Source organism: Melanostigma gelatinosum (genome assembly GCF_949748355.1).
Source record: "Melanostigma gelatinosum genome assembly, chromosome: 19".
NCBI lineage: Eukaryota > Metazoa > Chordata > Actinopteri > Perciformes > Zoarcidae > Melanostigma > Melanostigma gelatinosum.
The window spans coordinates 7,878,952-7,892,246 of NC_136652.1; the positions used below are offsets into that span (position 1 = coordinate 7,878,952).

The 13,295-nt window shown below is 41.7% G+C and overlaps 1 protein-coding gene across 1 annotated transcript; it reads left to right on the forward strand.

Annotated features, from left to right (window-relative positions):
* Nucleotides 1-785: 785 nt before the first annotated feature.
* unc93a (unc-93 homolog A) lies at nt 786-7,626 on the forward strand (the record flags this gene model as incomplete). The annotated part of the gene is made up of 8 exons (XM_079291145.1): nt 786-875; nt 1,819-2,000; nt 2,660-2,889; nt 5,325-5,450; nt 5,689-5,900; nt 6,012-6,147; nt 6,971-7,102; nt 7,334-7,626. 8 exons carry the CDS (start codon nt 786-788, stop codon nt 7,624-7,626), a joined length of 1,401 nt encoding a protein of 466 aa, XP_079147271.1.
* Nucleotides 7,627-13,295: the final 5,669 nt, after the last annotated feature.

A 13,295-nucleotide genomic window follows, 5' to 3' on the forward strand; every position in this document is an offset into this window, starting at 1 on the left:
CTTTACTACTCTAATTTGCTCTTAATTAATCGGAAGTGTAGGTTGAACAATGTGTTCATTTTCCGTACATTTCGTACCAAATTACATCTCTCAGATGAATGTACAGTTACAAAACAATCAAATGCAACTTACACATTTATCAGCAGGAGAAATGTAATGTAAGTATACGGAGTACTTAGTAACATTGCTGACACCGAGTACCATTTTCAATGCAATGCACTTTTACTTTTAATGTAATATTTTTTACAGCTAAACAAATAATATAAATATTTTCTCCACCAGCACTGCTCTCAACCACTGAACACAGCCATCGAGAAACATACGGCTGTCAATCTGAACCAGGAAGAAGTAGGATGAAGGAAGAAGGAAAATGTGTGTTTGTGGGAAAGATATCTTTAAGGATTCAAAGAAGGCAGGGAGCAGGAGATAGGTGTGCAGCCTCATATATGACGGAATTATGTCAAAACCGATTGACACGTGGGAGGCCATGCAGAGATTCAATGATAAGGGATCCTGTGTCACACTCTGCAAACACTGTGTGTGTGTGTGTGTGTGTGTGTGTGTGTGTGTGTGTGTGTGTGTGTGTGAAGGCTAGACTTTGTTCGTGTGTGTTTATCAGAGACACAATCATGTTCAGCAGAGAGAGTCGCTTCTGACTTGACTTGCAGCAGCTGCTGAAGCCATTCATCCTGAAATAAAAGTTAACTTTAAAAAAAATTATTATTGTTTTCTTCCTTTGAAGGAAGATAAACTTTGGAGCGGTTGTTGGTTTTTGAGAGGCAGCCATGATCAGCCGTAACTTCAAGAATGTGCTGGTGGTCTCCGTCGGGTTTCTGTCTCTGTTCACGGCTTACGGAGGGCTGCAGAGTTTACAGGTAAGTGGAATAGTTTCTTATTTATCACATTGAAGACGACTGATTTATTGTTCACCACAATGTAGGAGTTAGTATGATGGGGACTTGAAGGTATTCATGAATACGATTAACCAGATTAATTGTTCATCATCAAAATGCCTTAAAGTTAGTATCATGGTGGCATTAAAAGATCCGTTCGTTGGGGGGGCAACTAGTTTTATTAAACGGCTTCTGTGTCACAGCTTTACTTTACTGTAGACTCATTCATATATAGACAATTAACTTGTTCATTTTACTCATTAATTCCAATAATTTACAATTGACTGATTACGTTCATTTCATCACATTAAAATGTTAGTTTGAACCCTGAAAGGTGCTTATGTTTTCAGTTCATACCTCATGAAAGTATGATGAAGCGTTACGGTATTTATTGACAGGTTGATTTATGGAGGGACAAATATAATAATAACAATAATAAAGAATGACTCCTTTGTGCGTGATTTACAGGGTTATTGTTGTTAATTTCAAAAGATCCACTAAATTACATAATCTTTTTATATCTTTAATTAGATTCCTTCAAAATGTTTAATACTGAGGGTCGACCAGATCCATCCAGCTCATTAAAATGTCCTGAAGCAGCCGCTTCTACAGAACTTCTTAGTTTTGTAAACAGTAGTCAGTGTTCGTTCGGTGAGAATAAACATCCTCCCTCAATATTAATCCATTTGAATCAGTGTATAAGCTGCTGTCCCTCCGACCGTGAATCAAATGGAGTAACAGTATTTTCAACAGAACTGTCATCATGAACCGAACTGACCTTGCCATCACTCACACTGGGCCTCATGCAAGCACCAGTCGTACGAACTAGCCTCACAGACAGAAGCGGTTAAGGATGAGAGTAAGAAACTGCTCTTGCATGAGGCCCGTGGTCCTCTGATGGAGAGTCCCGTCCCTGTGTGTGCAGAGCAGTCTGAATGCAGAGCAGGGGATGGGCGTGGCGTCTCTGAGCGTCATCTACGCCTCCATCATCCTCTCCTCCATGTTCCTGCCTCCCATCATGATCAAAAATCTGGGCTGTAAATGGACCATCGTCGCGGGCATGGCCTGCTACGTCTCCTACTCCTTTGGGAACCTCTACCCCGGATGGTAATCAATCAGTCAAAAGAGTGGCACTCCCACCTCATTCAGGCCTGGGTTTATTGTTTGGGTACAGAGTGGTCCCTGTTTTCAGCTTTGTGACGAGGCATTGTCCAGCTGATCCTAGAGGCTTTTTAAAGAGTTTATTTATCTCTAGAAGTTAGAGAAGTTTCTTAACACATAAAGGAAAACCTTCATCCTTCAGCATCAACACATCTGGATATACATGGTTTTCACTGGACAGGAAGGGGATGGAAAAGTATAATCTGAAAATGAACTAAAGCTGTTGGACAAATGTAGTCGTAGCAATATTTACCTTTGAGATGTAGAGGAGTAGAAGTCATTTGCTTTGACTACAAATCGGTGTTGCAGCTAATGATCATCTTTAAGTATCAAATAATGTAAAAATGTTTTACGATGAATCGATTGAAAACAAGAGACTGTTGTGCAAAATAACTATTCCCTGCCTCTGTTAACGGATGCTGCAACAGCTACTTCTTATATTATGTCCGCTACTACTAGAACTACAGCAAAGTGCTCGCAATACAACACAGATCAGTCCGTCAGTCATTGCTGCCGTTTTGTTTGTTTCATTCTGCCGTGAAGCCTCCCAAGTGTCAATAAAAGCGTTGCAAAATGAATTCCCCTTTGGCTCTCTTCATACACAGGTACACCCTCATCCCCACCTCGGTGATCCTGGGTTTGGGTGGCTCTCCCATGTGGTCGGCTAAATGCACCTACCTGACCATCTCCGGGAACGCGCAGGCCGCCAGGGACGGCAAGAAAGGATCTGACGTCATCAACCAATACTTTGGCATCTTCTTCTTCATCTTCCAGTCGTCTGCTGTGTGGGGAAACCTCATGTCGTCGCTCATCTTTCAACAGGACACCAGCATAGGTAGGACGACCGCCGGAGCTGAATCGCGTAGAGGAGATGTTTGTGATCAATGTGTGAAAATAAACCCACGCGCTTTAATACGCACAGTAAGTTACGTCTTCATATTGTGAAGTAATCGTGACAAGTGATGTAAGTACATTTTAGTGTTCGTGAACTAAAACAACCGAACAACCAAAACAAGCTGAAAGACAATAAAACTATTAAGTACATTTTGATGATAATACTTTGTAGATTGTAAACTTTGGAATACAGTACTTTTACTTCTTATGGAGTACTTTTACACTTGGGTATTTCTGCTTTTACTTCAGTACAACACAGTGGCGGGCCGTACATTTTATACCTGGGCCTTCACTGCTGTCTCACCACTTAATAACCTCATGATGGCGCCACAGCTACGGTTATTTGTTTCTAGGGGTGTAACATCACGTATTCGTTTTAAACCTTTCGGTACAAGGCTTACAAACCGAACAATAATACTGGTGCATTTGGAAAATGCAGAAGCTTAAATTGTGGTAAATATAACGTTTTCGGTGGACACCGGTCTGTCTGTCTGTTTAGTTTCCGGGTCAGCGTCTGACCCCGGAAGCAAAACAACACGCACAAAGTCACGCTACATTCTCCCCGCAGCGTTTAGCTGTTCCACTGATTCAAACAGGGCTCAGCAATCGCCACACAATCCCCATTTCGCCAGACCACCATTCTTGTTTGCAAAAGAAAACAGCCCAAACTGATTCAATGATCCGGACCCTGACCCCACGCAGGACGGGATGCTTCGTCATTAACGGACAATGCATCTGGTCAAACTCGATGTAATTAACACAATGACAAGAGCGAACTCACAAGAACACATATTCACAACAACGCATGACAAAACAATCCAGCAACGCTCACATTAAAGAGCAAGGGCCATTCAAATATTATTTACATCAGGGAACAATATATAATATACATATCTAATATCCACAAACGACACGATAGGCAAAATTAACACATTTGATGTTAAAAAAACAAAGCTAAGTTTAAAAAAAAGAAAAAAATGCCATAATTTCTTCCATATCTTTCCACTTGAACTCTGACTGCTAACAACCTGGACACGAGCGGCATGTAATGCTGACGTCATTATAGGCCGCTAGCCGACGCTGACACGTCAAAGAATACGCCCAACATGTCAAACTAAAGATCTGATTGGTTGAACACTATGACAATCAACAATATCGTCCCCATGTACTTTAATCTGCACTGGCCGCAGAGGCTACATGAAACATTACCTGGTGAACTTCTTTCTACCCTGAAAGACTGGAGCAATGGTGAACTCTGACCTTTGAGGCCCCTGGAGCTGGCTGGTGGTTGCACCAAAACAGGAAACACACGCTTGAATTCATCCGTCATGCCGGCTTAAACTGAATATTCATAGGACGGATGTGTGACCGTGTCTTCATCCCCTGAAATGCACACTGAACTTCCTGGAGAGCTGCTACTACTTCCTGGTCCATCTTCATTGGTGCTGCTGTAGTGGGTGTAACCACAAAGCCTGACCAATAGAGTCACAAACATGTCAACAGTCCCGCCTTTTCTGCCTGGCCTGTCAAATTAAACTGCCCATAACCGACAGCCTATTGGTTCACACCTGTTGCCATTGGAAATACATTGTCAACAAGTTTAATGACCTGCATAAAAACTATTTTTTCTCTCCACATTAACATATTTGAAGTCAAAAGCTACTACCACTGACAAAAGAAGTAAAAGTAGACATTTCACAGTATAATATTAATCTATAATAATACCTCGTACCTCTTAATTACATTTTGTTTTATTAATCAGTCGAGTAGCTGAAGTCATCAAACAAATGTAGTGGGGTAAAAAAACTGAAAATGGAAGTATATCACCTCAAAAGTGTACAGTCAAGTACAGGACTTGAGTAAATGTACTTGCATCATGTGTGTAGCTGTTATGAACAAACCTTCAGTGGTGTTTGTGCTGGTTTACAGATGATTTTATGGGTTCAGTTTAAAAGAGAATAATAGAGGGTGTGTGCAGTACTGTATCTCGTTTTATTGATGTTACTGCTCTCCAGCTTATCAGTTGATATCATGATGGGCACTTGTTAAGGTGCATTTCTTGGAAGAAGACCACAACGCTGCTCTTTACTGTAATGTTAAGTTGCATATTTGATTTGTTTTAGTATCTTAAATAACAAAACTATTCACAGGAAGGATATGTTTTAAATAGGCCCCTGACCCCACATTGTCTATGTGATGATTTATTTATTGTTCTCTCTCTAAAATGTGCCCTTTATTGCTAAATTTACAATATTTAACACAATGTTCCCACATTAAAAAAAACTTTTTCATTTTAATTTGGCTCCAGCTCCTTTCTTTCTGTCTTTATCATTTTCAGTGAAATGCATTGTTGTTGTTGTTGTTTTATTCTGACAGCTTTCATCCCAGAGGAGCAGCTGCAGTCTTGTGGAGCGGCTGACTGCGGCCTCAATATCACCGTCAACGGCACGACCACCAGACCTGCTCAGAAACTGGTGGAGATACTCGTGGGATGTTACATTGGTAACGGCAGCGTGCACTTTGGAATCACAATACAAACACTTAACAGGGATGTTCTTCAACAACAGTGCAGGGATTTCAATAAAGTCCTCCAACATACAGGCAGCCACAAAGACCAATATGTGCACACATCCACACATTACTGATGAACTGACTGCACACTTAATTCAGATTCCTTAAATATTGAATTTGACCTGAAAGAGCAATGTGTGGTCTCTATTTTTGTCCTTCCAACCAAAAGGTGTGGGTTTGCTGGCCATGCTCATTGTGGCGGTGTTTCTGGACAACATTGACAGGGAGCAGTCCAGCCAGTTCCGTGGGAACCGGGAGCCGTTCTGCCAAACCTTCCTGGCTACGTTCAGACTGCTGAAGGACTGGAGGCTTTTGACCCTCATCCCTCTCACCATGTACAGCGGCTTCGAACAGAGCTTCCTCTCTGGGGAGTACACCAAGGTGAGGAGGTCTCCACGGATGAATTAGTATCGGCACATTAGTAGTATTTATTTCTGTGTGACATGTTGGATATATAAATAACTAGCTTTGTAAATCCATGTTTCTTTGCAGAACTATGTAACGTGTGCTTTGGGGATCCATTTCGTTGGCTACGTGATGATGTGCTTCGGAGCCAGCAATTCTCTTTGCTCCTTTCTGTTTGGGAGACTCGCTCGGTACACCGGGAGAGCTGCGCTCTTCTCCATAGGTAAAGTCTCTTTTATGGAAGATTATTTGCAGAAGAAAGCAATTCAAGGGTTCCTTTTAGGTTTACATCTGAAAACACTGGCAGCAACATGTAGCAGGTAACGGGTAGCAGGCAGGAAAACAGGGAAATCTAAGAGACTGGTGGTCGGAAAAAAACCAGAATACTGAGCAGAGGGAAAACTAGAAACTAGGAAATAATGTCTAGAAACAATATTTACTGAGTGAGACAATGAAAACACAGACTAAATACAGGAGGGAAGGAGGGTGTAAATGAGGGACCAGTAAACATAAAAGGCGGGAAAACACACAAAGACAGGAAGTAAAACCAAACATGACACATGAAGAGTAAACTTATCAAAATAAAACTTGAAACACTAAAACCAAATGCCAGAACAATGACACCACAACAAGTAAAATACCTGCATTGAAAATCTTACTTTAGTAAAAATGTATTTAAAGTATCAAAGTAAAAGTTTTCCTCATGCAGTAAAAAGTCATTGTTTTACTATCATGTATGATGTTTCTGGATTAATATTAAAGCTCCATTAATGTGTTTGTATTATTTTTACTACTGTAGATATTAAAGTTTAACTTCTTTATATACTGTATTGGGTTGCTTAATCTACAACAATGCATCATATTCTATAATATCATATGTAGCGTGGCTTTCCTCTGGCAGTTATGTGCAGTACAGTAGTTGAGTAAATGAACTTAGTTGCATTCCACCACTGCTTTTATACATGTGATTATCCAGTAAATAGACTAAACCGCACATGTACTGTGTGGAAAACTTGATGTGATGAACCGCTGACGTCCATTTTCAGCTGCGCTGGGCAACTTCGCCTGCATCATAGCTCTCATGTTCTGGAGGCCCCATCCTGACGATATAGTTGTCTTCTTCGTGTTTCCTGCTCTGTGGGGTATGTCAGACGCCATCTGGCAAACTCAGACCAACGGTAAGAACCTAAGATCAGTCTTGAGCACGTTCATTCTCCCCAGAGGATGAACCCTTTACATTTGTGTCACTCGATAAGCTTCCCTTTAGCCTCGCCACTTGTAAAGCAAAATCATTTGTATTTAGTTTGTTCTTTATACACTTTCGTCTTCAAAAAGTTCAACATTCGCACGTAGCACACATGGCCGTTGCCGTTTTAACTGAGTTGATCCTTCTGCTTCCTGTCCCGCAGCTCTTTACGGCATCCTCTTCCCCCGGGACAAAGAGGCCGCATTCGCCAACTACCGTATGTGGGAGTCGCTGGGTTTTGTTATCGCCTTCGCTTACAGCACCTTCATATGTCTGGAGTACAAACTGTACATCCTGCTGGCAGTTCTGCTGCTGACCGCCATCACCTACCCCATAGTGGAGTACCACGAACACAAGCATCCCACCCTGCCCGTCGAGGAAGGGAGCTACCCAACTGACACGACTGAAACCACTCAAAAAGATGTGGGCACGATTGTTTGCCAGGCAGCAATGTAGAGTCTGGTGTTTTTATTTTAATTTCTTTGTGTTAAATGCTGGTCTGGTGTCTCATACAGATGCCTGTAATCGTACAATAGTATTGCCTCTCAGGGCATGTGTGCAATTATGGAACTAACATTTCCTACGGCTACAGAGCAGTATTGTTTCAGTTCTTTATAAATATTACTCTACTTACTGAAAATGATAGTGTACATTTGAAGAGTTGAAAAGTGCTCAATAAATGTATCAATATTTTAAGCTTTGTGCCAAAAGGTAAAACAATTCTTTACACGCGTCCCATCACCCATTTATTTCTGATATTATCTGAGTTGGTTAAGGTGGAGCTGATCCTAAATACTTTATATACTGCTGGGTAGTTTGATTTATAATAATAATACAATGCAATGTATTAGTCGATTTGGATTTAGTATTAATAATCTACATCCAAATATAAACTATGAACTCACTGTTAGATGTAGTGGAGAAGTATAAAGTAGCATTAAGTTGAAATACTCAAGTACAAGAACCTTATAATTGCACTTTAGTACAGCACTCGAATAAAGGTACTTTTCATTTCACCGCTGTTTGACATTAACATTCAGAACATTTATCTTGTGTCACATTTAAATGTGTCACTTTGTTTTAAAATAAAAACTTTTCATACTGTAATGAAGCTGTAATGCCTCCGGCGATGCTTGTTTGAATACGTATCTGGGACGCGTCGCCATTTCCTTGCATTAAACCAGTGATTCATTCAGTGCATTATAAACATCAGCGTCATCTGCCGAGGTCAACAAAACCTCCATTTAAAATAAATAAATACATTCGGTGTAATAAAGAACATACAGGGACAACATGCTGCATTTCAAATGGTGCTTTTATTGCAATGTGTTGCATTCCCACATTCATAGATGTTATAGATTTGTTAGTCAAAGCATCATTTCCTCAAGGTTGGCATCCTCACCTTGGGAAGAAAAAAAAGCAGAGGGATCAAATGCACGAGGTGTTTGTGTTTTGAGTGTAGTAGAGACGTGTGTGTGTGTGTGTGTAAACTGGAGCAGCCACGAACATATGAATGAACAAACCTCCAAATTTAGACTTCCAGTCGACGCAAATAAAAAGAGCTTCTGAATTGTCAAACAAAGAGTCGTTTGTTTGTCTACGCGCCTGCAGGGCTCTCACTCCCTGCAGCGACTGGACCCGGCCTGAGACTGATTGTCTACAACATTCCAAAGAAAAGGTCGATTTCTGTACATTTCACGTTACACACCTGAAGGGGGGGGGGGGGGGGGGGGGTATTAAAAGAGACAGAGCGAAAAAGAGAAAATATAACATGCATAAAATTCTCCCAGATGAACATTGTCACTCATATTGTCTTGTAATAGCTGCTCCGATGCCTCTTATCAAAACAAACTTTACATGAGTGTAATATACAAAAAGGAGTAAAATGTATAATATATATTTATTTATATTAATTTGTACATGGGAGGAAGTGGAACCTTGGTAATTTCTTCTCAAATTCTCCAGAGAAAGCATCACCACCGCCGGCCCCCAAAAGACAACACAGAGTGGTGAGTTAATAACGAGCCTTCTTGTAAAGTCTCTGAACAACGCATCCGTCCTCAGTCCCGACACTAAACTCATGCTGTTCACGTAGAGCAGAGAACAGTTCTGAACGCCTGCAATAGGAATGAGTTAAGGGAGATTTGAAGGACTATGGGGAGTCGTAGCGGTGCACAAATACCAGTTTGGACCAATGACGAGCGAGGACGCTTTGTATTTTAGACCACGCTTCACAAAAACAATAAAAAAAGTCCAATTTCTAATGACTCCAAACGAGACTACCCGCACCGGGCATTGGCCCGGTCCTGGTATCACCAGCACATATATTCCACATGAGGCAGCACAGAAGTGTGACAAGACAAGCAAACCAGAGAAGACAAGCGACACAAGTTAGTGTGTTGTCATTCATGTCAGTGCACAATTGTTTGCTAGATAGCAGAGAGAGTTGAGTCTCGCACAACCAGACTTGTACGACTAAAAAGCGAGTGTCCACCTTGGTTTAAGGAAAAACACATGTTCAAAGAGGCGGGAACGCGGCTGTCGAGCGGCGGCGGCGGCTACAGAGCGACGTGTTTCGACGGCTGCTGAAACTGTGTTTGCGAGCAGGAATGTTCTGAGAGTTCAAGCTGGAGGTTGTTTATAACAGTTTGACAGATGTCAGCTGACGCGCTGTCAGCTGACATCTGGGAGGAGGGGGGGGGGGGGGAGGGGCGTCACCTGAAGAAGTTTGGCATAGTATTTATACTGAGGATCGGTTGGTGCAGAAGACAGAGACACATCACAAAGAAGCTAGAAGGCGTGTACAATGTGTAGTCGTCAACGGGTATCCACTACGGTCCAGTTGTTCATGAAGAACCTGAGCTGTCAACTTTCTTGGTACATTCGGGGGACCGACCCAATCTCCAAATACAACACGGGTCTGACTGAGACAGGTTCTGATGGCCTTTTCACTCCAAGTAAATCTGATATAAAGTGCTAAATTAGATTGTATTTGCAAATTCCTGGAATAATTTGATTAATTGATCTGTGTGTGTAAAAAAGTCATTCATAATACAGTAAACTTCTTTTTTTTCTTTATAAAAAAGGTGAAAAAAGGTTTAAAAAACCCTGGTTAACAAGGTTATTATTGTTAAACAGCAAAGGAGCAACAGTCACTGCAGAAAATATATACACGAGGCACCTTAAGTTTGGTATAAAGTATTCAGTGAATGGAGGAAAAACAAAAACCCTTTTTCTTTTTCCAAGAATGAGACTAAAAGCTGAGCGAGGTCATCAGAAATCAACTAAACTCACGAGACTAACTGAAGGGGCTTCTCTTTCATCACTCGAGTAAAGTAACTACAAACACTGCCTGTGAAATGAATGATTTCCCGTCGCTCCAGTGTTAATTCTAACACACCCAAGTCTACGGTAGGAAATGCTTGTTTCAGTAAGGTGCATAGCTATCGGATGCAATGCTTTGTTCTTCCTGTAAACGAGTGATAGCACTTCAGGCACAGAAACAAAACAAAAAAGTGGAGACATCTCCAAAGTGACCCAACGTCCGGTCACTCTGAAGGACAGATTGTGTTTAGAACGTAACGCGCGAGGAAAGCGCAACGCGACAAAAACAAACGGCCGCAGAATCCAAATCGACGGGGAAAAGGGGGAGGGGCTACATTGTGTCTTGTCCAGTGATGATGAGGTTTGCATATGATATCCATCAAACACCTCAAAGCTTTGGTCATTTACTGTTGACAAATGCAAAAAAAAGACTCTACATCAGTGTAGACAAAGAAAGCCCGCTCATATACAACAGGCAGGCAATGCTTCTCCATCAAACCAAGGCTCCACTCTCCCAGACCCGCTGACACTGCTGACAACAGAGGCAATTAAATAATATGGCCTTTTTTTTGTTTTGTTGTATTTTTTTTTGTATTTTTAAATTAACCCGTACAAAAAGCCAGTCCACGCTGCTTCTCTCTCCCAGTAAAGTCACATTCAGCAGTCGCTAACCCATTCTCTGGCGTAGTTATGTGAAACACCCACAGGTACTGTGTGCCGGGTCTAAAGAGTCAGAAGAAAAGGATCAAACCAGGACATCTTCCACGTTTCCATCTCAGAGAACACCAGATACAGTATTAATCACGTACACGCATACATACGCACTCGCCGATAGTCATATACATACACACGGCATCAGAAAAATAAAAGTCGAAAATAAAAACATAAAATAAAAACATGACGGAGGCAAGTAGTTTTTTCTTCTTTTTTCAGTTTTTTTTTTTTAAACCACAAACTCGGAGCACTACTCTTGTTGATTTCCAACAAATACATATTCACATTTCTCTGTTATATACATTATGTTAACATCTTGAAAGCAATGTTATACAATAACTTTGTACCTGTTAATTGTAGTGAGGAAGGAGGGACTGTTTTCCACTGAATGGCTGTTCCATAAAAAATAATCATAATAAAAAACAGCGGCTGTATTTGGCATGTTTTGATTAGCTGACAGTTTGCAGAGGAAACCGTTCCCACAGGAATGCCTATTCCACGCAGAAGAGTGAAAGGAAGGAGGGATAAGGGGGGAGGGGCTGTCAATACTGAACGTGTGAAAGCATCACAGCGGATAAACAAGAGGCAGAAACTGGCAGATTCCATCCAAAAATAATAATACATTCTTCCACTTTGTGCAGCTTCTGTCTCTTCTGAGTGTTTGTACATCGGACAAACCGCGGCGCAGGAGTGTCTGACCGGCGAATTCACACTGAGGAACATGAGGACATGTTCTGTTAAAAACCAGAGAGGCAAACATGGCGGGGGGGTGTTACTCAAGAAGCTTCCTCGGTCTCCATCAACAGCGCTGAGTGGAATGGACGTGAGTCTAAACGCAGGCAATCAAAAGCCTCTCGAACAATAACGACATCAACGGCTTTGTCCCCGTTCTCTCCCTAATATTACTTCTATAACCGCAGCTAGGAACATAATAAAGGGCGTGAAGAAAACTGTGGACTATTCTTTTTACCTTTTTTAGATATTTTACAGATTTAACAATTAATCCAAAAAAGAACCGACAGATGAATCACTAATGTTGCTCGTTAGCTGCAGCCCTAAACCTCCGAGTACACATTATTCTCTTTGTTTACTTTCAATTGAAGAAGCTCTTGATTGGCATTGTTGAACCGAAGCATGATGTACACGATCGAACAAGCTGCTCACAGTGTGAAAACATGGTCAACGGGAAAGACGATCAGACAAAACTCCTGCCTGATAGAACAATAATGAGGTAATGAAAAGGTGCTCTACTGATGGTTTCTAATAAATACACACACGGAAAACTAGAAAAAATTAAATAAAAAAAAAACATCTCAGAAGAGTTTCCTGCATTTAGGACTTCTTATAATGAGAAAGATTAAAGATGGCCACTGCTGCTGGGCATCTGTTTGGATACAGAGTGCCGGGAATCTGCACGTACAAACACACACACACACACACACACACACGTGCACAGAGCTTTTCAGCCGAGCACAAAGTGGTTCTCACATCACACCACATCGGAGGAGTTGGTGGGGGGAATGTTGACCTTGCATACTATCCCTCTAAACCTGCTGCGCACGGTGAAGCCGAACGACGCGGCACACAGGAAAGCCCTATTCCACCGAAGTAGCGCCAGACGGCCATGACGTTGAGCTGATGTGAGCGATGAGTTAGGTCGTTACATTTACAGAGCGGTCGCTGTAACGTCCTAAAATCTGACTATTGAGGTCTGAGCTGTGTGCAAAAAAAAATAAAATAAAATAAAATGTAAAAACTCTCTCCACAGATTTCCACGACTGTCTCCAAGTTTCCACGACACAAGGAAGGAAAAGAGAAAAACAATGAACCGAGCGCAAAGACTCACACCGGAGTAGTTCAATCAGGGACCGTGGCGCTGGAGCAGAGACGTGGATACAAATCAATAGATGTCCCCCGATGACAATACTTCCTGTGTGACTTCAGTCCTTACGGTCCAGGCTGTGGGCGTAGTGCGTCAGATACTTGCTTCCTGCATGATATTCAGATCATACGTGTTGCGGCAATGGCGGGCTTTTATTTTCCTTTCTTCTAACGTCCTGCTGAAGTGTGTGCTCTGAGCAGCACGC